This window comes from Hippoglossus hippoglossus, chromosome 23 (genome assembly GCF_009819705.1).
Source record: "Hippoglossus hippoglossus isolate fHipHip1 chromosome 23, fHipHip1.pri, whole genome shotgun sequence".
NCBI classification, from domain to species: domain Eukaryota; kingdom Metazoa; phylum Chordata; class Actinopteri; order Pleuronectiformes; family Pleuronectidae; genus Hippoglossus; species Hippoglossus hippoglossus.
In genome coordinates, this window is record NC_047173.1 from 18,357,169 (window position 1) to 18,384,144 (window position 26,976).

The window sequence follows — 26,976 nt, forward strand, 5'->3', positions numbered from 1 at the left end:
TTGTATGAAAATGATTGTATATCTAATAAATAATGAAAAAACGGTGTCATCGTTCTGAATTTTTGTGTTTTTTTGTCATTCATAAGACTGTGACTTCAATCAGAAACAGCACCTAGTTAAACATAGTTAAACGCTGGCCCCTGAAAAACAAGTTTTATCGAAGTGAAACAATTGTTTAAAAAACACAGTAAAGTTTTTCAAAGGCAGTTCAAATCATAACAGTCAAATAAACTTTAACATTTAAAATAGTTCTGTTCCGTCTATTAACAATTTATTTTTTAACTTGTTATTTTCTAAAATCGAGTTCTGTTAATTAGTTAATAAGTTAGATGGACTGAAATATGAGTTTCTGTATTTGTCCATTAAGACGAAGTTTAATGAGCAGCGACTTTAGAGGTATTTTATTTTTAACGGACCTCTGAAGTCCTCACGTCATGAGCGGAACTAATGTTCCTGTCTGTGTTTCCAGTCGGGATCCAATCGCGGTTGCATGCGGGAAGCCAGTGCGAGATGGCGGTCGATTCTCAGGCCGTGTAGGACTCTTTCAGATCCGCCGTGTAGCTTTAATTTCTGCCTTATCTCATCCCGCCTCTGAGCCGAGATATGGAGGGGGGCAAACCGAACCTGACCCTGGTCTACCAGGCGGTCCAAGCCCTGTACCACGACCCGGACCCGGCCGGGAAGGAGCGAGCCTCGGTGTGGCTCGGAGAGCTCCAAAGATCGGTAAGAAAATGGGAGAGCCCGGGGGACCGGAGGGCGAAGGACGGAGGGTGGAGGGGGTCTGAGGGGGATCTGATGGGCTGTGTCCGGACCCGGGTGTGAATGTTGACCCGCTTTGAAAACACCCGGAGAAGTGAAGTGCGCAGTCTCAGAGGAGCCGCAGCTTCCCGTTAGCATCACAGCTAAGCTAAGCTAGTTAAATGAATGGATGAAAACGCGAACCTTTAGCTTCGTGTTAGCACGATTAGCTGTGTGCTGTCACACACAGACACACACACGCTGCGGTGTTGAGGAGCAAATGTCGCAGTTTCCAACGAATGTTCCGTGTTTCAGGTTCTATCAGGCCCGGTGTGCTAGCTCCTTTAGCATGTTAGCCTGACTGGTGCCACTGCTGCGGTGACGTTTACTCTCTGACGTCATGTAGTTACGTGACGTCAGAGAGTAAACTTCACCGCAGCAGTTTAAGTTATATTAAGTCAATGACCAGTGTTTATCTCTGGTTAGGTTAGAGTTAACCCGAACAGCTGTTCACCAAACTCCAGGCAAAAGATCACAACTTTTATCTGGATTTAAAGATCAAACTATTAACAGGTTTAATAGTTTTAGTCAGTCCTTCTTATTAATTTATTACAATAATCAATAAATACAGAGTTAACCCTGTCAATCATTTGTATTTATTCATCTGATACAATAATCAATCAGTTATTAAATATAATGTTGTTAATGTGACAGGGATCTCTGATGTCACTCTCTCTCTTTCTCAATGAGTGAAACTAAAGTGAGATTTAGTTTCAGGGCGGAGCTCAAACCAGAATCAAATAGGGACCGGGGATCAGTGACTGTATATAAAGACCATCAGTGACTGTATATAAAGACCATCAGTGACTTTATATAAAGACCATCAGTGACTGTATATAAAGACCATCAGTGACTGTATATAAAGACCATCAGTGACTTTATATAAAGATGATCAGTGACTGTATATAAAGACCATCAGTGACTGTATATAAAGACCGTCAGTGACTGTATATAAAGACCATCAGTGACTTTATATAAAGAGGATCAGTGACTGTATATAAAGACCATCAGTGACTTTATATAAAGACCATCAGTGACTGTATATAAAGACCATCAGTGCCTGTATATAAAGACCATCAGCGCCTGTATATAAAGACCATCAGCGACTGTATATAAAGACCATCAGCGACTGTATATAAAGACCATCAGCGACTGTATATAAAGACCATCAGCGACTGTATATAAAGAGGATCAGCGACTATATATAAAGACCATCAGTGACTGTATATAAAGACCATCAGTGACTGTATATAAAGATGATCAGTGACTTTATATAAAGATGATCAGTGACTGTATATAAAGATGATCAGTGACTGTATATAAAGACCATCAGTGACTGTATATAAAGACCATCAGTGACTGTATATAAAGACCATCAGTGACTGTATATAAAGACCATCAGTGACTGTATATAAAGACCATCAGTGACTGTATATAAAGACTATCAGTGACTCTATATAAAGACCATCAGTGACTCTATATAAAGACCATCAGTGACGGTATATAAAGACCATCAGTGACGGTATATAAAGACCATCAGTGACGGTATATAAAGACCATCAGTGACGGTATATAAAGACCATCAGGGACTGTATAGAAAGACCATCAGGGACTGTATATAAAGATGATCAGGGACTGTGTATAAAGACCATCAGCGACTGTATATAAAGACCATCAGCGACGGTATATAAAGACCATCAGTGACTGTATAGAAAGACCATCAGTGACTGTATAGAAAGACCATCAGTGACTGTATATAAAGACCATCAGTGACTGTATATAAAGACCATCAGTGACTGTATATAAAGACCATCAGTGACTGTATATAAAGATGATCAGTGACTGTATATAAAGACCATCAGTGACTATATATAAAGACCATCAGTGACTGTACCATCAGTGCCTGTATATAAAGACCATCAGCGCCTGTATATAAAGACCATCAGCGACTGTATATAAAGACCATCAGCGACTGTATATAAAGACCATCAGCGACTGTATATAAAGACCATCAGCGCCTGTATATAAAGACCATCAGCGCCTGTATATAAAGACCATCAGCGCCTGTATATAAAGACCATCAGCGCCTGTATATAAAGACCATCAGCGACTGTATATAAAGACCATCAGCGACTGTATATAAAGACCATCAGCGACTGTATATAAAGACCATCAGCGACTGTATATAAAGAGGATCAGCGACTATATATAAAGACCATCAGTGACTGTATATAAAGACCATCAGTGACTGTATATAAAGACGATCAGTGACTGTATATAAAGATGATCAGTGACTGTATATAAAGACCATCAGTGACTATATATAAAGACCATCAGTGACTGTATATAAAGACCATCAGTGACTGTACCATCAGTGACTGTATATAAAGACCATCAGCGACTGTATATAAAGACCATCAGTGACTGTATATAAAGACCATCAGTGACTGTACCATCAGTGCCTGTATATAAAGACCATCAGCGCCTGTATATAAAGACCATCAGCGACTGTATATAAAGACCATCAGCGACTGTATATAAAGACCATCAGCGACTGTATATAAAGACCATCAGCGCCTGTATATAAAGACCATCAGCGCCTGTATATAAAGACCATCAGCGCCTGTATATAAAGACCATCAGCGCCTGTATATAAAGACCATCAGCGACTGTATATAAAGACCATCAGCGACTGTATATAAAGACCATCAGCGACTGTATATAAAGACCATCAGCGACTGTATATAAAGAGGATCAGCGACTATATATAAAGACCATCAGTGACTGTATATAAAGACCATCAGTGACTGTATATAAAGACGATCAGTGACTGTATATAAAGATGATCAGTGACTGTATATAAAGACCATCAGTGACTATATATAAAGACCATCAGTGACTGTATATAAAGACCATCAGTGACTGTACCATCAGTGACTGTATATAAAGACCATCAGCGACTGTATATAAAGACCATCAGTGACTGTATATAAAGACCATCAGTGACTGTATATAAAGATGATCAGCGACTGTATATAAAGATGATCAGTGACTGTATATAAAGACCATCAGCGACTGTATATAAAGACCATCAGTGACTGTATATAAAGACCATCAGTGACTGTACCATCAGTGACTGTATATAAAGAGGATCAGTGACTGTATATAAAGACCATCAGTGACTATATATAAAGACCATCAGTGACTGTATATAAAGATGATCAGTGACTGTACCATCAGCGACTGTATATAGAGGATCAGTGACTGTATATAAAGACCATCAGCGACTGTATATAAAGCCCATCAGCGACTGTATATAAAGACCATCAGCGACTGTATATAAAGACCATCAGCGACTGTATATAAAGACCATCAGTGACTGTATATAAAGACCATCAGTGACTGTATATAAAGACCATCAGCGACTGTATATAAAGACCATCAGTGACTGTATATTAAAGGGGTTAGGGTTAAAACAGCACTGTGTGATAGTCTGACTGCAGCCTGTGTGTGTGGCTAATCAAACACAAACTGACAATCACATTTATTTAGTTATTAATCGATGTTGTCGGATCATGAATCCGGATCGTAACCCTTACTCTGACAGGGGTAATGACATCACTTCCTGTCCGTCCCTCAGATGTACGCCTGGGAGATCTCAGACCAGCTGCTGCAGTGCAAACAGGACGTGGAATCGTGTTATTTTGCTGCTCAGACGATGAAGATGAAGATCCAGACATCCTTCTACGAGCTTCCTCCTGAGACCCACAATGCACTTCGAGACTCGCTGCTGACCCACATCCAGAACCTCAAAGATCTGTCGCCCATCATTGTCACACAGGTAACACTGTTCACACCTGTTCTTTATGATCCGAGGAACTGAACCAGCCGGTAACGAAAAACACGTTATAGTTTCATTACATTACGTAAATTAGTGTTACACATATATTGTGTTAATGTTTCATTGTTTGTTCTGTCCTGATGTTGCAATAAACCACATCTGCTCCGAGGATCAATAAATATGTTTGATCCTGATCAATAACACTGATCAGTTCAGAAGTTGATTGATATGTTTTCTGTGTCAGCTGGCTTTAGCGATCGCAGATCTCGCTCTTCAGATGGCGTCTTGGAAAGGATGCGTTCACACGCTCATAGAAAAGTAAGAATTCACATAATTTCAACTTTTTACAAACAGGAAGTGATGATTGTAGTAAGGAAGTATCAAGACGATTGCGTCTACAGATAGTTTATATATTTTCATTGAAGAACGAGTGATTACAGTGACAAGATGGAGAAGAGATGAGTCTGTTGAAGACTCGTCTTTGTCCAGAGTGAAGGACAGTTTGATTTATCCTCTGATGATCTGACTCACCTGTCCGTGTCTCTGCCTCCTCTCAGGTACAATAATGACATCAGCTCGATGCCCTTCCTGGTGGAGATCCTCACTGTGCTTCCAGAGGAAGTTCACAGTCGATCTCTACGAATCGGAGCCAATCGTAGGACAGAGATCATCGAGGATCTGGCTTATTACTCCAGCACTGTGGTCACCCTGCTGGTCTGTGTCACTCTACCTCTGACGCCCTCTACTGGTTAAATGTTTCTCTCTTGTCCTCGTGTCAAACACTTTCCTGTTGGCCAGTGTGGAGGGTTAGGGATGGTTTTAACACACATTAAAACAAATAACATTGACTCACATTATTTTACAAACAAAAACACCAACGATCTCCAGTGTGAATTAATGAAACAAGACTAAACATTTAAATAAGTTTTCACTTTTCTGTATCTTAGTTCTTATATTTATTTTCTTAATCAACTGTTGAAAAAACATTCTGGTTTTCATCAGCAGTTTAATGATGTGATTATTCTTCATGATTGCTGTACCTTTTCTTTTTCAGTCATTATTGATTATCTGCGAATCATGTTTTAGTTTTGGATGATTTACTATTGATTGATATCAATAACCCAAACCAGCATTTGTCAGATTCAAAGTACAGCGCTGAGATGATGATTCAGATCAGATTGTCATCTGGACTCAGAGGACAGGTGATGCAACGTCACGCTCTTTGTGTTTGATTTCAGACGTCATGTGTGGAGAAGACGGGCGACAATGAGAAGATGCTCATCAAAGTGTTTCGTTGTCTCGGCAGCTGGTTCAACCTGGGAGTGCTCGACACTAACTTCATGGCTAATAACCAGTTGCTCATGGTTCTCTTCCAAGTCCTGGTGAGAATTACTCATTATTGTTTTATCGTCTTGCAGGTCTACAGGGAAGTCGGCATGAATCACCATGAGAGTGATAAACCAGTGTCGCATCAGCTGTTGATGTTTCCTATTGTCTCTATAGCAGAGGGATGAAACCTCCACTAACCTCCATGAGGCAGCGTCGGACTGTGTCTGCTCGTCTCTCTACGCCATAGAAAATGTGGACACCAACATGGCGTTGGCTCTGCAGCTCTTCCAGGGCGTCCTGACCTTGGAGACGGCCTATCACATGGCTGTAGCCCGAGAAGACCTTGACAAGTGAGGACATGGAGGAAACGGTTTCTGATTGTTGTTCATTGCACTGTCGGTGTGTTTTTAGCTACATGTATGATTTGTTGTGTGTTGTCAGAGTGCTGAACTACTGCAGGATCTTCACCGAACTCTGTGAGACGTTTCTAGAGACGACTGTCAGGAGTCCAGGTCAGGGTATGGGCGACCTGAGGACACTGGAGCTGCTGCTGATCTGTGCAGGACACCCACAGTACGAGGTACGGATATAACCAACACCCACACTGTTTGTTGATGTTCAGCTACACGCAGCATCTAGTGTACTTCTGTCCGTCCTGGGAGAGGGACCCTCACATGTGGCTCTCTCTGAAGTTTCTACGTTAATTTCCCCCCTGTGAATAGGTTTTTTTTGGTAGTTTTTCCTTACTTTTGTTGAGAGTTAAGAACAGAGGATGTTGCACCTTGTTAAGATCTATGAGACATATTTTAATTTGTGAACATGGGCTATACAAATATATATATTTCTTTTTTTTTCTTTTTTTTCTGGGTTTTAGTTATTCGAAATCTTAATCATTAAAGTTCTACTTTTTGTTCTGGTCTTTGTGTTCCAGGTGGTGGAGATTTCCTTTAACTTCTGGTACCGTCTCGGAGAACATCTGTATAAAATTAATGATGCGGCGCTTCACACCATCTTCAGACCGTACATCCAGAGACTTCTGCACTGTTTGGCTCGACACTGTCAGCTGGATCCAGACCACGTACGAGTACTAATCCTGTTTACACTGACATTCTGATGAAATCCTGAACTTTATTATTCACTCTGATCTTAAAAACATTTTGACTGGAGACTGGATTCACGGTGCTAACTGTTGGTGGTTAACTGTGTAACTGGTAAAGTGTTTAACTCCTGAAAACATTTTATTCTTAATCTCGATCTTCAATGCAAAATAATTTTCTCTCAACAGGAGGGAATCCCGGAGGACACAGATGATTTTGGAGAGTTCAGGATGAGAGTCTCTGACCTCGTTAAAGACGTAATTTTTCTTGTCGGGTCCATGGAGTGTTTTTCTCAGGTAACTTTAGTTTATAAAGCTGGAGTTAGTGACTCTGGGAAACAGCTGTTGATATTTCAAAACAAGTACACCCCCCCCCCCCCCAAGGCTCCCTCTGAAGCTCCTCTCCCCCACATTCATGCTTGGCATTGCCATGATTAACCCCTGATCTCAAGTAGTTAGCTGCCACAAACACTAGCATTAACCATAGAGAGAAATACACCCTCTGTATTTACACAAATGGTCTGTTCAACGACTGCGACAGTGAGTGTGTGTCTGCTGTTGAAGAAGCAGACACACACTGATGAATGTTACCTTAACATTAACCTTAATGTTACTTTAAAACCTTTAATCCACAATTAATCTCAAACTGAAGGTTTATTTTATTCTGAGAGCTGTTTTTGCCACCTCTGTTTGGGTTAGGGTGTTAGGGTAAACACTTCTATTCTACGTTAAAAAGGTTCCGCTTGTTCTCAGTTATATTCAACATTAAAAGACATTCTGCTTGTGTTTTTCCTGCATAGAGAATTGCGAGGCAGCCTGTCAAATGTCTTGCTGAACGAATGAATGGGCATGCAGCTATGAAGAAAGATTTTACTTGTTTAAGAGAAGTATCGATCATTATATTGTGATCAGTGTTGATATTGTGATAAGAATCAAATCGATTAGGGAAAGCCGTTGCGATACCCAGCCCTAGTTAAGAAATGACCAATGTATATGGGAACTGTCAAGAAAAGGTATAATAGGCTTATTATTTTGGTGGCAAAAAGGCAGGGACAAATTTCGGGTGTCCCTAAATTAGGTGCTTGTCCACCTAAATGAATAAGTTGAGTGCACCATTGCAAAAAATAAAAGTTAGTCTGGATGCCTGGTTAAAAAGAGTTTCTGCTTGTTCTCAGTTATATTCTACGTTAAAAGAGGGGAACCCACCCTGGGAAGTGACGGAAGCTGTTCTTTTCATCATGGCTGCGATTGCGAAAAGTGTTGATCCGTGAGTATCTGCAGTTTCCTTTCATCTACTGAAACGATTTCCAATCCGAACAGGGAGAAAATATTTGTGAAACAGAAGCTGAAATGTTGAACATATTCAGATTTTAGGAGACTGTTTTTCTTTTTCTTTAAATGCAGTTTAAACCACTTTGTCCTGGGGCTGTTTCATTTACAGAGAAAACAACCCTACGCTGTCGGAGGTGCTGCAGCAGGTGGTTTTACTTCCTGAAAGTGTCCACATGGCAGTTCGATACACGAGCATTGAGCTGGTTGGAGAGATGAGCGAGGTCGTAGACAGAAACCCAAGATTCCTGGGTAGGAAAATCTGTCTGAAAAATGAAATCTGAACACCTTTGTTGGATTCCCCTCCAGCTTTTGTTTCCTTGAACATTTAACCAAACAAATATTCACAGGAAAGTGTTGGCATTCATTTTACTGAGTCACCTGTTTGTGATGAAAGGTCTTTTATTGCGTTGAACTGTGTACTTCCTGTCAGACCCCGTGTTGAGTTACCTGATGAAAGGCCTCAGAGAGAAACCTCTGGCGTCAGCGGCGGCGAAGGCGATCCACAACATCTGTTCAGTGTGCAGAGATCACATGGCTCAACACTTCCAGGGTCTGCTCGACATCGCTCGCTCCCTCGACTCATTCGCCCTGTCCACAGAGGCAGCCGTAGGACTGCTCAAAGGTATGGTAACCCACCTGTGGTGACGTCATCCATCAGGTGACATGTTTAAATTCATTTTAAAACAGAACACAGGTTCTAAAGTCACACAAGTACACTCACCTGTGTGGTTTACCTGCACAGGTACAGCTCTGGTCCTGGCTCGTCTTCCTCTAGAGAAGATTGCAGAGTGTCTCAGTGACCTTTGTGCGGTTCAAGTCATCGCTCTGAAGAAGGTTAGTGTTTACATGTCCTTTCATCTTTTAACGTTTTTATAATAAATTACATCACTTTGGTTCTGTGTTTTAATAGTTTTTTTTTAATGTTAACATGTTTTGTAAAAGAAATAAAATCTCTGTCCAGTTTTCACGTTTTATATATTTATCTGTTTTTCAGCTTTTAGCAGAAGAATCTACAAACGGTAAATCAGCTGATCCGACTGTTTGGCTCGACCGACTGGCTGTTATCTTCAGGTGAGTTCACCTGTTGTCAAACTTTATATAAATGAACAAATACTGACAGTGATTGTTGTTGTTAGGGTTTATTTTTATTATTTATTTTTACTTTTTTTCCCAGACACACAAACCCCATCGTAGAGAATGGACAGACTCACCCCTGTCAGAAAGTCATCCAGGAGGTAAAACACCTCATGAACTTCATCATGTGACTCACCTGTAGATGATGCGTGTGTCACGTGACTCACCTGTAGATGATGCGTGTCATGTGACTCACCTGTAGATGATGCGTGTATGTGACTCACCTGTAGATGATGCGTGTCATGTGACTCACCTGTAGATGATGCGTGTGTCACATGACTCAACTGTAGATGATGCGTGTCATGTGACTCACCTGTAGATGATGCGTGTCATGTGACTCACCTGTAGATGATGCGTGTGTCACGTGACTCACCTGTAGATGTTGCGTGTCATGTGACTCACCTGTAGATGTTGCGTGTGTCATGTGACTCACCTGTAGATGATGCGTGTCATGTGACTCACCTGTAGATGATGCGTGTGTCACTTGACTCACCTGTAGATGATGCGTGTGTCACGTGACTCACCTGTAGATGATGCGTGTCATGTGACTCACCTGTAGATGATGCGTGTGTCACATGACTCAACTGTAGATGATGCGTGTCATGTGACTCACCTGTAGATGATGCGTGTCATGTGACTCACCTGTAGATGATGCGTGTCATGTGACTCACCTGTAGATGATGCGTGTGTCACTTGACTCACCTGTAGATGATGCGTGTCATGTGACTCACCTGTAGATGATGCGTGTGTCATGTGACTCTTCTGTAGATCTGGCCGGTGCTGTCGGACACTCTGAACACTCATCAGGCTGATAACAGAATCGTGGAGCGATGCTGTCGCTGTCTCAGGTTTGCTGTCAGATGTGTTGGGAAAGGTTCCGCCTCCCTGCTACAGCCACTCGTCACTCAGGTGAGAAACACCGGCTCTGAAACACCTTTGCTGTGTTGTACTTGTCCTATGTGACACACCTGTACGGTCAATGTTGTTGTTCTTGGTAGAGGATTGGTTGGATTTCATGATCAGTAGACTTTCCTCCGATTGTTCAGTTGACCAAAACAAACAGAAAATCTTTCTCCTGATTTAATGAATCTACCTGTTAAGCTGTTTTCTGATTGGATGTTGGTCGTGATCAGATGGTGAGTGTGTACCAGGTGTATCCACACTCCTGCTTCCTGTACCTGGGCAGCATCTTGGTGGATGAGTACGGCATGGAGGAGGGCTGCAGGCAGGGACTGCTCGACATGTTACAGGTAATGATGCACCTGAGCAGCAGGTGAACTCACCAGGATCCAGTCTGATTGTAAAACATTTTGATAATGATGGTGACATGACTCTCCCTCCTCCAGGCTCTGTGTATGCCGACCTTCCAGCTGCTGGAACAGCCCAACGGTCTAAGGAATCATCCCGACACCGTGGACGACCTGTTCAGACTAGCCACCAGGTGAGTGCAGGTCACCTGATCACTTCCTGTTTACACACCAAATGTTGACTCTTCTGATACGTGTGTGTTTGTGCGCACCCAGGTTTGTTCAGCGGAGTCCAGTCACGTTACTCAGCAGCAGCATCATCATTAACATCATCCAGTGTGCGATTGCTGCCAGCGCATTAGACCATCGAGACGCCAACTGCAGCGTCATGAAGTTTGTCCGAGATCTGATTCACACCGGAGTCGCCAACGACGTGAGTCAACGTTCATTTAACAAATTTGTGTCAAAGAAAGTAATATTTTTCAGGAATACCGATAATTTGACTTGTTTACATCTTAAATGTGACTCATGTCTCTGCAGCACGAGGAGGACTTTGAGGTGCGGAAGCAGCTGATTGGTCAGGCCATGGAGCAACATGGTCAGCAGCTAGTCACTCAGCTCATGCACTCGTGTTGTTTCTGTCTGCCGCCGTACACGCTTCCTGACGTGGCCGAGGTTCTGTGGGAGGTCATGGCGTTTGACAGACCTGTGAGTAAACACCTGAGCAGATGCATCAGTCCGACGGTGCCTGTGGATCCTGACCTCTGTGACCTTTGTCGTTTCAGACGCTCTGTCGCTGGTTAGAAAACGCTCTGAAAGGTTTACCAAAGGAGACTTCAGGAGGCGCCGTGACAGTCACACACAAACAGCTGACTGACTTCCACAAACAGGTCACCAGGTGAGACACCGGCAACACGTATGACATAGAACGTCAACATGTATGACACTGGCACGACGCCGACTCTTTTTTGTTTCCTCAACTTTGAGAAAAGTGTAACAAGGCTTCAGGTCATGGTTCTGCTGGAGAGACTTGGACCTGATAAGGTTCTAACAGAACCAGCCAAATAAAAGCTTCTGATTGGCTGTCAAACCAAACGTACAGCTGAGAGCAGGTGTTGTTAAAGTGGGTTGTGTCTGTGTCCGAAATCACTCACTAATCACTATATAGTGACATTTTTTTATTCCCTTCATTGTGGACTCACTGTTTCACACAGTGCATCATGAAAAAAAGTTCACATCCGATGGTCACTAACTGAGCAATATATCCCATCATGCATTACAATCGCAGCATTGACAGGAAGTAAAATGGCGGAGAGGAGAAACACAGACAGCCCTGATGTTTTTTACACCACAGGACAAATCTGTGAGTTGTGACTGTAAAATATGTAACAAGTCTTTTTCTACTTTTAAGGATTCAATAAGCTTTTTACCTTAAAGTGAAAATAAACATTTACATTTTTGTATGGGATCTTTGATTTTCATATGTTATTGTTGAATGTCAGAGTCCTGCAACAATAACTTAATTACCAGTGCACAGAAAATGAACTGAGTAGAAAGAGCTTTATTCTTTTGCCCATGAGCTCACTGCAGTTATGGTGCGATAGTTTCTATAGTGAGAAGTGTCTGATTTCAGACACAACTCAGGTGTGAAGTGATGACTTGTGATCGGATCATCTGACACATGTCTTCAGGTAGCATTGGTAATTTATAGCTACAGAAATAGCCTGAGTTACTCTGCGTGCACGTCAGCCACAAACTGCAACACCTACGAGAGCAGAGAGAAAAAAGACGAGTAGAAGCAATTTGAAGTTTTAAAAAAAACCCGACAGATTCATGTTGAGACTTGTTTTTCTCAAATGGAACAAGGACAAATTTACAGCAGGTTCAGACGAGTCCAGAGTTTACCTCAACACACTGATCTGTGTGCGTCTGTGCATGTCTGTCTATAGTTATGAGGCCAATTGTGGTTCAATACCATCATTGTGAGGACATTCTGTCTGGTCCTCACAAGTTCAATGGGCTGTTTGAGGGTTAAGACTTGGTTTTAGGGTAAGGTTTAGGTTAGAGTTAGGCATAGTTGTGATGGTTAAAGTTAGGTTACGGTTAGGGAATGCATTATGTCAATGAGTGTCCTCACAACTATAGAGAGACTGGTGTGTTTAGTCTTATTTTATCAGGTTAAACCCTGGTGGGTTCCAGGCCACCCGGAGTAAATACAAAATAAACGGAAAAACATAGTAAGTAGGTGGAATTTCATATCTTTACAATACAACAGGTATGACACTGGGATTCTATTTCTACTGTATATTGATATCAGTACACACATGTACAATGGGGTTTGTGAACCAGTCAGATACTAAATGAAAATAAGTAGAAAACTATAAAGAACAATAAAAACTAAAGAAAAGACTGTTATTAATGTGTAAAATGTAGTGTTGAGCTTCTCTGCATCAGCCACAGTGAACAGGAAACTAGTGAAGCAGATGCAGTCTGTGGTACTGGGAGCACTTTACGGGTCAGGCTGGTTCTGTTGGGCTCCAGCAGCTGACAGAGGTTCATCCTCTGAGGAGAAGCTAGATCTTTCAGAAACTCATCAGAGGAGCTCAAAGGATCTTGTGGGTCTCTGAAGACCTTGGTCCTCCTCAGAGACTCAAACAATCCACACCCATGACAAAGATGACCCTCTGCTGTGTTTGAATTTATGCTGACAATTAATTCATTAATTTGTATCAATATAAAGTTATTGATCTTTGATATAAAGAAGATAAATTGAACAGACATCCTGTGAATGATAAATGTGTTCGAGTAGCTTATGTATTTTGATAATGAAATACTCACTTCGTTTCACCTCAGTCTTTTTTCTTTGCGGCTGAAAGTTTCATATTTACAGATTTCATTCTATTTAAAACACACACTTTGCATTTCATTTATCATTTGCTGGAAGAGCTACTTTAAATAAAATCTAGCATAAATTAGTATTAAAAAACACTTCTCGAGGTACCACTGACCATATCTGATATTATCTAACTTAACATCCACAGTCTGACTGTATCTAGTGATCCGACAATTCATTTATTTAATGAAAACAATGTCGGCCAAGGATTGACGCCACATGTGAAACATTTTAGTTTGTAATTAAATTCTGCAGCTTCTAATACTAATCCTGACAGTTGACTGTAAAATGAGATTTAAGCTGCATGCTCATGCCCAACACCAGGTTTATTAAAGCCTGGAATCAGCCTGGATTAGATCCGGCTGGAGCTCAAGTGGAAGCTAATTCAAGCTGGACCTTTTCACTTAAGCCAGTATACTTTTATCCTGAGATAAAGAGATGAGTTCATTTATTAGAGACATGCATTTTGTCATTATCTTTAGAATCTTAATATGTAATATGATTGACATGTTATTGCATTTTAATATGTGAAAATACTGAGGCTACTTGATTTATGATCTACACATGCACTCAATTTCTGAAACTGACTCATTACTAACTAATAATGATCCTGAAGCAGCAGCGGCATAACTTTGCAGCGGGCCGCCTGTTGTGTGATGCTGTTGTGTTACACTGTGTGTGTGTGTGTGTGAGTGAGGCTGTTGTGTTAGAAATAGAAAAGAGATACTAAATCTGTTGTATTCATGTTTGTGTTTGTTCAGTGCTGAGGAGTGTAAACACGTGTGTTGGGCCATCAGAGAGTTCACCAGACTGTTCCGATAGCTGCAACCTTCACACCTCACCAGGTAACTGTTCACACCAGGTAACCGTTCGCACCAGGTAACCGTTCGCACCAGGTAACTGTTCACACCTTGTAGTGTTTTCAACTTTGTTGTTTCGTCTTCAGGTTAAATGTTTTGTTGACCAACGTTCAGAGGTGACGGCAAAAATCTGCGACTGCAGACGAGGATCCACAGAACGAGGAAGAGGAGGAGGAAGAGAGACAGAGAACGTTAAGAGGTTACGTGTGAAACAGGATGAATTTCTCTGACAGACTGACAGAGTGAGGACTGACTGAACAGACTGAGTCCTCCCCCTGACCCCTGACCCCTGAACTCACCTGCAGCAGGTGAAAGAGGGCGGGGCCAGGACTGGGAGGAGTTCACTAAGTGAGCTGATGCGGATCACACCTGTTGGATCTTGATGAATCGGAGGACGTGCCTGGTCAACAGTTTTTAAGAGATTTATTTTTGGGACTTTGGTCGTGATGTTTTTTTGTCCGTGCCATTGAATGAGCCAAAAAAATTCCCATGATGCTCTTGGCTGAGCGGCTGCCTGAGGGGGCGTGATCTGGTGGATTTGGCGTCACCTTTGACCTTTTTAACTTTGGTTGAATTTTAGTTGTTTTTCCACAAAGTGAGAGAGACTGACACCATGACATCATCGGTGATGTAGCCTTGTTGTAAACAATAAACAACTGAAACAACAAACAACGTTTTACTAACATTTGACTCGTTTGTTTGAAAGACGTCTGATTCCACCTGAAGCAGGTGGGAAAGTTCACCTCACATTCTTCATCACTAACAGAAACTCGCCTTCGTTCAGGTGAAATCAGTGTGAAACGGAGTCACTGCTGCAGTTAGACAGTGTTTATCTGCTGATGTGCCAACGGGGGCAGTACTGAGTCTTCAGATTAGAAGCTCACAGGTGATTCCTATTTTTGAGGAAACGTGGGGGTGCGCTCATTCAGTTTATATGAACAATATTCTTATAATTTGATGAAGTGATGCCACCTTTCTATCCCTGATGTTTCCTTTTTACTTTAATTTTGTAATTTGCTGACCTCATGTGGCAGCAGTGGACGACGGAAGCTAGCTTGACTACGACCCTATGTTGCTCATTTCTTTCGCGTCAGATTGATTACGTAATTCATCAATACTGAGTCCCATTTAACTGAGGACCAATCAGATTCAAAGAAGATCATCTGACTGGAACACATGTAACAGGAGCTGATTTCAGGTGTTTGATTTTCCTGCGCTAAAGTTTGACTGATGAACAGGTGAGGTCACTGCTGCCTTCTGGGTAATGTGACACTTCCATCCTGTGGTTTCGCCTGTGAAGAAGACATCCAATGGAGTCTTAACTACTATTAACTAACCCTGAACCAGCAGAAACCAGACCATAGACAAACTATTAACAACTACTAACTAACCCTAACCAGAAGACCACACTTGTCAAAACTGATTTAATTTAAATTAAATATAAGTTGATTGATTTTCTGATGTCACTGGATTGAACTTTATCTAAAATCTAAAGGTTCATCCACTGAGGACAATAAAACTATGGTAAAGGATGTTTTTCAGTAGTTTGTAATGATGAGTAGGCTCAGTGCTGCTCCCCTTCAGTCAGTTCACAGATAATTTGTTTCCTGGTTAATGAATCCAAAAATGTGACGAATGAAAGAAAACGTGTTTATTTAATTCCTGAAGACAGACGAACTGGTTAAACAGGTGAACTGTCAAAATGTTCTAACAGTTTAAATTCGAACAGTTTAATCGATTGAAAGACGGTTAACATGTTTGTGGTCATTGAACGTGTCACTTCACTGCTCAAACAGGAAACGGTCACTTTTACTTCCTGTAAAAATCAGCTGATGTTTGTTTCTCTGCAGACAAGGACTTTAAAATAAAAAAGTAAGTTCAAACAAATGAAAGTTTGAAACTTTCTTTAAAATAATCACTGTCGATCCCCCAGAGTCCTTCTGTCCAGGGGCCCTGGATGTGTAGATCAGGGCACGTTGGGGGTCCAGGGGCCCTGGATGTGTAGATCAGGGCACGTTGGGGGTCCAGGGGCCCTGGATGTGTTGGCTCTGCAGGAGCTTCTGCAGTTCTTTAAACTGCTCCACCGTCTGGTCCTTGACGTCAGGGTTTGAGATCTGTAGTCGGATGCTGTCGGTCGACCAGCTGAGTTCTCCTGAGAACATCTCCGTCAGGATGCGAGCCACAACAGGAACCACCTGAAGACAGGAACCAGGTAGAGACCAGAACAGCCACATTGATACTGGTTGATTAGAACCAGGTTAAAGTGTTTGATGCAGTTTTTAAAGTTAAAAAATAAATCAGATTTACAGCTTTTGTTCTTTATGAAGAAGTTGCATCATGAACCTTTTATAGTTCTGACAGTTAACTGGTTGTTAGGTTTAGTGCTGATGTCTTACGACCTCTGACCTGAACGATGATGAGTTTTTTCTCTTTGGGTTTCTTGTCCGGCCAGTCCTCCCCAAAGCAGAAGTAGATCTCAAAGGGTGGAGGGTTTGTAGCTTCACCTTTCTGGAACAGGATCAGACCTGAGAACAGAACATTTATTCCAACAGGAGGCTCAGAGGTGAAACTAAACGTTTTCTGACATAACCTTTGACTCCTCACCTTGAAGGAATTCATTCAGACTGAAAACTTTGATCTTTTTCTCGCGCTCCAGGGGGTTGGGTGGACTCTGTTCGGTTGTGCCCGGTCCAGACCAGAACACCTTACACTGACAGAGGCGGATGGCGTAAATGTCCTGTTCCCAGATCTCCAGGATCAGACCTCTGTCCATCACATCTAGCAGGGCCTCGGTGTAGAACCGCTGCTTCTGGTTCTGGATCTCGGATGTCCCTGGGAACAGGACCTGCTGCAGGGTGACGGGTCCAAACAGCTCAACCTGTTCCGGGCTTGGCTCTAGATGGCCAGAGTATAGCCGGCAGCCCTGAGGGTTGCTCACTGTCAGAGAGCCCATGATCCGACCCCGGTACTGGAACTTCAGGTCCAGATCTGTTACTGTGGAAACAGACGGAGAGAGACTGTTACTATGTCGACACTGACAAAAGAACTGTTGAAATGTTTTCAACAGAACCTGTGACACGTTAGACCTAGAACAAGTTAACCTCTTAATCCAGATGTTTACTGCACATAACAGAACTAGTTTTTAGCAGTGAACCAGGACCTGAGAACTGTTAAGTCCTGGTCCTGGTTCTAGACCTGAGACTGGGAGGGTTCAGGTTAGATACTGATGTACCAACACCTTCCGCTGCTCCGTTAGACCTTGATCAGTAAAACCACAAACTGAACTGAGACTGGATCAGACACCGGATCTGGTCCAAAATTCTGGACCTGATTGAACAGATAATAAATCGTCTGATTGTTCTCGCTGTACATCATCACAGGGAGGTCAAAGATGAAGGGTCAGAGCTTGCACTCACGTGGGACACTGCTTAGCAGGTCGTACTTGCAGTGTTGCTGGTTCTGGATCCCTCCTATGCTGCTGGCCTCCATCAGGTCCGGTCCAGGGGTTACAGAGGCAGCAGGGGGCGGCAAAGAGTTCAAGTCCTGGAGTCTGGTCGAGAGTCCAGAGACAAAGTTCTGACCCGGGGCCTGGAGGTCAGAGTTCAAAGGTAGGACGGGCACCGGGATCACATGATGAGGTCCAAACATCTCATTGGAAGATAAACTGAACTGATTGAAGGGGGAGGGGTCACTGATCCTGGGATCTGACGAGACATGACATCATACCTTTCCATCATCACATGACATCATAAACCACCTGGTTTCTATGGAGACGGTGCAGTGTTACTTACTGATGGTGAGGTCCATTAGGTTTGGCATCTGAGAATTAAACCGGAACGAGTTAATAATCAATAAATATGAACGAGATGTATTTTATATTTCTACACATTGAATTCTTTACCTCTTCATCATCATCATCATCAAAGCCACCTGAAAAAAACAACCCCAATCAGACGCCATGTGAAATGATTCATATTAAGTTATTTAAATGGTCCAGAGGTTTGATTGTGATCGAGACGATAAAGAACACATTGACTCTGAAGTAGTAAGTAAGTAAACAACAGTAAAACAACCTGAAAAGTGACCAGTTCACCTGTGACATCACCCGTGCTCGCTGGCTGCTCGCAGACCTCGTAGATCTTGTACGGACGAACCGGCGTCTCTTTGGTTCCGTCGTATTTCAGCTGAAACTCTCGACTCTTGTTCAGAGCGCAGCGAAGGTTCGCCTTCCACTTGGCGGGGTCCGGTTCATCTACACCTTCCTGATATTTACCTGTCTCAAGAGCCCATGCCTGCAAGTCACAGAGCAGGGATTACACTCCTAATCTACTCATGCTTATATTTACATGTATGTTTAATGGAACATGTGAAAAATGTCAGTGTTCCTGAAAACATTGACTGCTTCATTTAAAAAAGAGGAAGTGACCTCATTGCTAACATTCAACATGTTTCCTGTTTCTGAAACACACCAGCACACTTCCTTACACACACACACACACACACACACACAGTGTGGTCGTCAGTTGTCTGTCATCCGTGTTCACACCTTGAAGACAGTGTTTTCTTCATCAGACGTTGGCGTGTGGCGTGTAGCGTGTTTCCAGGGGATCTGGAAGAGGCGTTGTTCCGAGTTGATCCACTGGAGACCAGGAAACCTGCCACCGTTCACCTGCGCCAGAAGCCACGGCTTCAGACGGATCCTCCGAGGCTGGACGCTCATGTCAGCGCCCTGCAACATGTATGACCATTGTTCACTAACCATGGAGTAACCGTGGCAACAGTAACATGTGAAACTGTCTTCACAGGAAAACACTGATCAATAAAGTTTGAAACTTTATTCAAAATGTTTTTGTTCTTTAAAAGTTTTGGTAAGTGTAAGTCACAAGATCAATCATGTGATCAGTCATGTGATCAGTCATGTGATCAGTCCGGACCACTTCCAGTCACTGATCCAAGATCCATTTGGATTTAGGTAAATGTTTGTTGGGTTAAGAAAAGAAGGTTAGAGATAAAGTTTTGGGTGAGACTGTTCACAATGAATGGAAGTCAAACTCAAACCCTAACCCACTGTGTGTTAGTGTTTGACCCTTTGTGTGTATATGTGTTACTGTGTGTTTGTGTTACTGTGTGTGTGTGTTACTGTTTGCATTTGTGTTACTGTGTGTGTGTGTGTGTGTATGCGTGTGTTTGTGTGTACATGTGTTTGTGTTACTGTATGTGTGTATTTATGTTACTGTGTATGTGTGTATTTGTGTTACTGTGTGTGTGTGTGTGTGTATATGTGATGAACTCACCTGGTTCGAGTTCGTTAAAAAGTTTCTGGTTCCGATCTTTGATCCTCTGGAGCGTCACAGACGTCACGGTGACGTCACAGACCAACAAAATGAAGCTGAGACGAAAACAAAACGAAACAACAGAAGAAAGAAAGAAAAGAAAGAAAAGAAGAGAAGAAGAAACGAGAAGCTCCTCGACTGAGACCAGAGTGAAGTCTGTCACAACCACTTCCTGTGTGAGTTCACCACCTTCAAAATAAAAGCTCCGTGTTAGAGGAAACATCAATAATTATTAACTAATTTTAACACGAAGGCAGAAAAAAAATTATTACTTGAACAAACATAACAATTAACCATTAGTTACGACGAGTGTGTTTGTGTGAGAGAGAGAACTATTGTGGATTTGTCTTATTTTATCTTGAGGGCACATTGTGTAGTTTTGTTGTGTTTGGTCTCTCGACATGTGAAGAAGAAGTTTGTCAACCTCCCTCCTCCCTTCCTATTTCCGCCCACACCGGAAACGGACCAAACTTAATTAATAGGTGCATTCGACTTGATGCAGAGATGCGTCGCGCTGACTTAATGTGATGCATGCTGGTTATATCATCTAGCGCTGCAAAACATCACCAGGTCACGTGACCTTGAAACCTCATGGGGGAGCCGGCTGCGGTCAGCCAGATGTTCCCTAGCTGCAGCACCTCTGTGACGTCACAACTCTGCTCTGATTGCACTGTTCCCTAGAGGTCTAGTGCTAACATATATAACCATAAACACATATGAACATAGACACATTTAAACGCAAACATACTGTATATAAACCAGTGGGGTTGTATAAACAAAAACTTTAAAATGATGAAGACATGATGAAGACACAAGGGAGACCATGATTAAGACATGTAGGACGTTTCTCTTCAGAGTGAGTTGCATATATAAATCTGTTTGTTTTGCTGGTGTCTGTGTGTTCACATCGTCATGTGTTTACATCGTGGGCATGGAGGAGGAGAGCACCTCCACCGGTACCAATCAATTAATTAAATCAAATCTTATTAGTATAGCCCATATTCACAAATCCCAGTTTGTCTCATAGGCTTTAACAAGGTGAGACATCCTCTGTTCTGAACCCTCAACAAGAGTCAAACTACTAAAACCTTTAACAGGTAAAGAAGGTAGAAACCTCAGAGACACATGTGAGGATCCGTCTCCCAGGACGGACACAAGTGAACAGATGTCCCGTGGAACAGAGAACATCAGAGAGATCAGAGTATTTACAGCTTTGATTAGAATAAACACTTTGTAGCTGAAGGTCAATGAACTGATGGATTATTGTCAGTAATGGTCGAGTATCTGAGGAGAAATATTATATATCAAGCAGACTTGTTGTGATCATAGTTCATCACCAGTGGATCAATCAGTGCAGGTGAGAGCTGTTAGCCGACTGATCCTCAGGTTTAAAAGGCAGCAGCTCAGCTGCCAGAGCGACACAAGGACTGAGACACATGAGAGACCCTGAGCCGAGCTGCACAGCTGACGCACCAGCTGGTGCATTCAAGTTTGAGTTTTGTGAATTTATGTTGAAGTAATAAAGTTAGCTGAAAAGTGAATGGTTTGGTCTGGTTGTTGTGGTGAGACCCCGGTGGCATCGCCAGTTGCCACATACATACTATGAACATGTTATTTGTATCTGTATACTGTATATGCTGTTCAGGTGTGTGTTTTCCAGCAGGACTCAAACATATCGCATCTCTATGACATCATTTGATATTTTATTGGCTGAAATTGATTGTATATCAAACTCATGAATGACATCATTAGAAAAGTGATTACACATTAATGAGTGAATTGTTCCTGGTCTCTGATTGGCTGTTGTTCCAGTGAAGTCTCTTCTGATTGGTCAGCTGTGGATGGTTGAGCTGCTGCTCCCTCGACAACAGGACACAGGTGAGTGTGAAATGATGATGATGGAAGATGATGAAGATCTCTGCGAGTGTAAAGCCCACGAAAACTCTCTGACGACGAGTCACCATGACGACTGAAAGATGAAGAGTCGTCGACAGAAAAGATGGGTCGAGCAGATGTCACCTGACCAGAGAGAGAAAGAGATTTCCCCTGTTTATTGTGTGTGTGTGTGTGTAGGAACAGGAAGTCCGTGTCCACTTCACTGATCCATTTTTTTCTAAAGCATCTGATCCACAATGAGACGCACACTCACACACACACAGTGAAGTATAGATAACATATAAACAGAAGCAGGAAGTTCACACTGACGTTCACATCACAAGTAACAAGTGTCTGAACTCACCTAGTGAAACCACAGTAGTTACAACATGTCAACATGTTGATTTCTATTTTTTCTCCATACATGTGAACATACATACATGTCACATGTTCTGTTTTATACATGGAGAGTAAATTAATAAATAATCGTTTTCTCATTGATTTTTTTTATTTGTTGATCTGATGTCTCCTTTTGTCCAAAACAAACTTAGTTTATTGAAAACAATAAATCATCACGTTAAAGAACAAAGGAAATGAGTCACAGGTTAGAAGACATTGGTGATGTCATCATATTGAATATCAGTCACAGATCGATAAGTTCAAGTGAACTGATAACAGATCAGTGTTTTATCTCAGTTTTTGGTCTCCACCTCCTGAAAAAACATGTGGATCTTCAGCTGCTGAAAGGTCCACATGTTGTTCACAGCAGAGACAAATGTTAACAGCTGTTTACAGCAGTGTACCAGTTTTAAAGTGCCAACCATCTCGTCAGTGTGTGAACGTGTCACTTTTTGCGTTTGTACCACGGTTGGATGTTTTTCCAGAGCGACAGCCGTGTGCACTTCAGGGTCGCTCTGTAGACGTTGTCTCTTCACTGATCGAAGCAGCAGTAACAGAAGAGCTGATAAAAACATCAGTGCGATCAACACTGCAATTCCTCCTGCCAGTCGAGTGTCCACATCTCCAAACATCTGCTGTTCAGTGAACGCACCATGAGGGACTAGAGACAAGAGTTCATGTCAGTGAATGCACCATGAGGGATATTTCACCATTTTACATTATATTATATTATATTATATAGTAAAGTTGTGTGTGTAATGTTGTTTGCTCTTTTTCTGTGTTGATACTTATTACTTGTCATTATTGAGTCGTCCTGAAACACATCAACAATATACTGTCACTTTTTATAGTAAGAGCTTTTTACAAACAGTCTGTGGTGCAGAGTGAAGTTAGAAAACTTTGTGTTCATCCTGCCTGGTTTATCTGCACTTTATAGATTCTATATCAGATGAAACTGAATATTCTTTATTACTGTTCACATGTGGTTTATATATAAGTTTAAATGATTTACTTAACTGATGCTATTTTTTCATACATGTCGACTGTTTCAGAGTTTAACAACTGACACAATCTTAAGACCCAAATTCATAACTTTTCAAAATAAAAGCTCTGTAATTCAGCTCAGTATAAAAAATGACAGCAACAAAACGGACAAAGTGCTATTACTTTGAAGACAAACTGCTAAACAGGAAGTGATTCTGTTAATGATGCTGCAATAGCGAAGTTCAGCTCCTGTGTCCAAACTGATGAAATAAAATAATCTGATTATAAAAATTATCTTTGTTGATTTTGACCTGAGGTTTGACTCGGTTAACAACCACTGCTGCAGTTAATCTGAGGACCTAAAAGAAGACATGTTCAACTCTGTCCACAGACTGAAGACACACTGTCCCCCCCCTCCCTGACTGATACAGAGGACTGGTCGATTTATTACTATTGAGACAATCACATGTTCAAATCAAACTCAACACTGATTTATATTAAACATGACACGTATGATTAAATGATTAAATCATGAGACATGAGTTCCACATACAGACAGAGAGACGTTTGTGGAATTAGGAGGCAGATTATGTTTTATATATATATTACATATTATATTTTATATATTGTTGTCACATGTTGTAATTGTCACTATATGATTGGTCACCTGCTTGTCCTCTCTGCAGAACTTCAATATCAACTGACGCTGAAACTTCTTCTCCTGATTCTTCATCTCTGGCTACGACCTGAACAACGATAAAACATTTTTCACAGCTCGGATCACATATTCACGTCAAACCGCATGTGAACCGCATCAGCTTCATATAAAAACCAGGTGAGATGTGATGTTTCACACTTTGAAGATTTGAGTTAAAATCTTCAGTTTAATCATTGATCTGATCTGAGATCAGTCGGAGCTTTGAACAAAGAAACATTTAATCAATGATTTAACAAATCATTGATTAAATTGTTGATTAATAAAGTGCATTTTCCTGATTTCTCTAGAATCTCTGTTACCACATCTGCAACTGAAGAAAGAATACATATGTAACATGTAAGCAACATCTATGTGTAGTGTAGTTGTGTAGTTTAACATAATAGGTTAAAGGTGTGTATCCCAGGTAAACTCACCTGTAGGATGTGGCGGTCGAAGTCGTGCAGTTGGTCCGTCCTGGCGATCAGGATCCCCATCTGAGTGACATGGTACAGGCCAGACAGAGGATGAAGTGAGTAGCGGATGTTTGGATTCAGGCCCTGTGATTGGACGACAGTGATGAGTCATCCGGTGTGATTCAGGTGATAAGTGTATATAGTCAATTGGACTTGTTTGTGTGTTTGTTAAAGTCTCTTCACCAATAGTTCAACTAATGGGAGGTTTCAGGTTCTTAACCGTTGTGGGTCTGTACCTGTGTTGAGAGTCATTGTGTTAAAGAGGCAGGTTAGGGTTCCTACCGGCTGAGATGCACAATGCACTGAACACGCTAAAGTGACTGGTCTTCTCAGAGAACCAGCCACCTATGAGACCTTGAGACAAGATCCTACCAGTGGCTACAAAAGACAAAATATGAACTGTCTACACCAGTTGGAGAAGAACCAACCCTTTGATTGTCAACTTTACTACAACCTTTACCCTGAAGAAGCCATTTGTCATATCTATAGACTTCCAAAGATACACAAAGAAGAGTTTCACTCAAACCAAGCATCATAATCAGCATTCATTTGGTAACATAATACATCATCAAACCCCTGGTTCGAAACACTACATCAAAAATGGATTTTACCAACAAGACCAGAGGAATACGTTTGGACCCAGATGAAACCATGATGTCCAACCACGTACCTAAACATTTCAAGCCCACTGACACCCTGACGCAGAAACTTGTTCACTAGGGACAAAACACCCAGACATGACCAGAAGAGGATTGCTCAGACCTATACATCGCAGAAACAAAACAACCACTACATCAACGGATGGCACAGCACAGTAGAACCAGTTCCTCAGGCCAGGACTCAGCAGTTCCCTTACACCTCAAGGACCAGGGACACTCTTCTGAAGATGGTAATGTAGGAACTTTGTCCAGAGAAGACAGATGGTTGAATGACAAGTCAAAGAAGCCTACAAAAACAATTACTTAACAGAGGAGGTGGTTTAAGACACAAATTTTGATCCCAGTTCTCTCCACAGAGAGATCCACACCCAACCTCACCCCAACCCATGTGACCCTAATGACCATAGACAATGAGACCAACTCGTGTGACTCACACAAAAGCAGGGTGGGTCTTTGACTTACAGGTATCAACTGCCATTCACACTTTGACTCTGCTCAACACAGTTAAAGACCCACAGAGGTTAAACTCCTGAAACCTCCATCAGTCAGTTAGAACTGAAGAAGGTGAAACGTCCAGTTCCACATGTTCGCTTGTCTAACGTTTGTAGATACCGTCACCTGAATGACTGAGAATCTTCACAGATAAGGTGAAAATACAGGTAGAGGAGCACATGTTCTTACATTAGAGAAGTCGCGGTCGGACACCTGGACCTGTAACACCTGGTTCCCATAGGTTGAGACGATTGAGACGGGGCTAGAGCTCTGGATGATGAAACCTTTAAAAGTGGTTCTGTTAAAAACCGGAGGGAACGTGTTTTCATTCAAAACTCTGACCACGACGAATGCCACGCTGTATTTCAGCCTGTCGTCCACCTGACACACCTGGACGAGGGGGGGACAGGTGAGGGAAGCAGACTCTGTTCTGATGGTTATGAGTGAAGCCGTACACAGGAAGGAGAATTATTACCATGACCTTGAGTGTGAAGTTTGGTGTCAGTCGTCGGTCGTCCACAGCTCGAGTTAACCTGAGCTCACCTGTCGTGTTGTTGATCTCAAACCTGCCCTGATCGTCACCTGCGGGGTCAAACTGAAAGTCACATGACCTCTGCAGTCGACGTGTTCGACTGATGTTAAGTAAACCAACTTAAAATGAACAAACGTAACAAACTGTTGAGCTCATTTATTCAAAGTGTTAAATCACAGTGTCTCATTGTGTGGTCGTGTGACTTAACACTAAATGTTAAAGTGATAATATCGACTGCAAGGCTCCACCTTATTCATAATGTGACATCATCAGTGTGTATGTTATTTCTCGAAAGAGCATTCTGATCACGTGTCATTTTACCTTTCCTATATAAAATGTGCAATTCTTCTGAGTGTGGAAACAATAAAAACAAATTGACACAAGAAGGCCTCATTTCTCGTGGCAGCTCTGGACACTTGTTAACACCAGCAAGTTTTCAATCAATCGCTGAACATGAGAAAGACGTTTTATAAGATCAAGGAAACTGTAAAACTGTCCATGTTTATTAACATTATTAACATAAAACATGTTGAACAATCAGTCAATCAGCTGACTGATCGATCAGCTGATTGACTGTGACTGTAACCATAACACTTAGTGAGACACATGTATGTTTTTATGTAAATGACCTGATAGGATGCTGTAGATAAGAGACATGTTGATTCCTCTGTCTCCGTCCACTGCTCTGATTGGACCAGGAGAAAACTCCAGAACAACATCCTGAAACATGCGCGCGCGCGCACACACACACACACACACACACACACACACTTTGATTATCTGTCATTAATCTCAGAAGATATTTTATCTATATTATATATTATTATATAGGGTAAATGCTCTGTATATATACTTCAAGACTATATATTTTCTAGTCTTGAAGACTCAAAGAGTTTTACACTTTTACCATCCACCATTCACACACCTTTATACAGCTCATCTAGAGGCAATCTGGGGATTAGTGTTTTGCAAAAGGACAATTTGGCCGAGGCAATGGGGGAG

At 41.9% G+C, this 26,976-nt stretch overlaps 2 protein-coding genes across 7 annotated transcripts; one reads left to right on the forward strand and one right to left on the reverse strand.

Moving 5' to 3' along the window:
• Nucleotides 1-449: 449 nt before the first annotated feature.
• Nucleotides 450-15,202, forward strand: tnpo3 (transportin 3). Its single transcript, XM_034578293.1, has 23 exons — nt 450-723; nt 4,439-4,639; nt 4,884-4,957; nt 5,197-5,353; nt 5,878-6,021; nt 6,143-6,318; nt 6,410-6,548; nt 6,900-7,046; nt 7,254-7,361; nt 8,240-8,331; nt 8,506-8,645; nt 8,827-9,018; nt 9,139-9,230; nt 9,391-9,467; nt 9,571-9,631; nt 10,299-10,439; nt 10,664-10,780; nt 10,877-10,971; nt 11,054-11,210; nt 11,318-11,485; nt 11,563-11,675; nt 14,432-14,515; nt 14,617-15,202. The coding sequence occupies exons 1-22, from the start codon at nt 604-606 to the stop codon at nt 14,490-14,492; spliced, it is 2,772 nt and encodes a 923-aa protein (XP_034434184.1). The 5' UTR covers nt 450-603; the 3' UTR covers nt 14,493-14,515; nt 14,617-15,202.
• Nucleotides 15,203-16,166: 964 nt separating this feature from the next.
• irf5 (interferon regulatory factor 5) lies at nt 16,167-24,870 on the reverse strand. 6 transcript variants are annotated; one of them, XM_034578307.1, is made up of 10 exons: nt 19,825-20,032; nt 19,414-19,476; nt 19,077-19,259; nt 18,612-18,822; nt 18,432-18,463; nt 18,322-18,349; nt 17,947-18,234; nt 17,135-17,524; nt 16,937-17,055; nt 16,167-16,725 (listed from the first exon to the last, which is right to left on the reverse strand). In XM_034578307.1, exons 2-10 carry the CDS (start codon nt 19,447-19,449, stop codon nt 16,537-16,539), a joined length of 1,476 nt encoding a protein of 491 aa, XP_034434198.1. In that variant the 5' UTR covers nt 19,450-19,476; nt 19,825-20,032; the 3' UTR covers nt 16,167-16,536. The 6 variants fall into 6 exon arrangements, with proteins under 6 accessions (XP_034434198.1, XP_034434196.1, XP_034434199.1 ...); XM_034578305.1 differs by lacking the exon at nt 19,414-19,476 and having other exon boundaries at nt 16,167-16,470; nt 16,506-16,725; nt 19,077-19,260; nt 19,824-20,032; XM_034578308.1 differs by lacking the exons at nt 19,414-19,476; nt 19,825-20,032 and adding an exon at nt 24,866-24,870.
• Nucleotides 24,871-26,976: the final 2,106 nt, after the last annotated feature.

Coding starts and splice junctions, on each gene's coding strand:
- irf5 (XM_034578307.1), bottom strand. CDS start 19,449: ATGACTGATCACATGACTGATCACATGATTGATCTT. Junction 18,350..18,431: donor ATGATGATGATGATGAAGAG/GTAAAGAATTCA, acceptor TTTAATTCTCAG/ATGCCAAACCTAATGGACCT. Junction 17,056..17,134: donor TCTGAATGAATTCCTTCAAG/GTGAGGAGTCAA, acceptor TTCTGTTCTCAG/GTCTGATCCTGTTCCAGAAA.
- tnpo3 (XM_034578293.1), top strand. CDS start 604: ATGGAGGGGGGCAAACCGAACCTGACCCTGGTCTACCAGGCGGTCCAA. Junction 4,958..5,196: donor GTTCACACGCTCATAGAAAA/GTAAGAATTCAC, acceptor GCCTCCTCTCAG/GTACAATAATGACATCAGCT. Junction 9,019..9,138: donor AGCCGTAGGACTGCTCAAAG/GTATGGTAACCC, acceptor TTACCTGCACAG/GTACAGCTCTGGTCCTGGCT.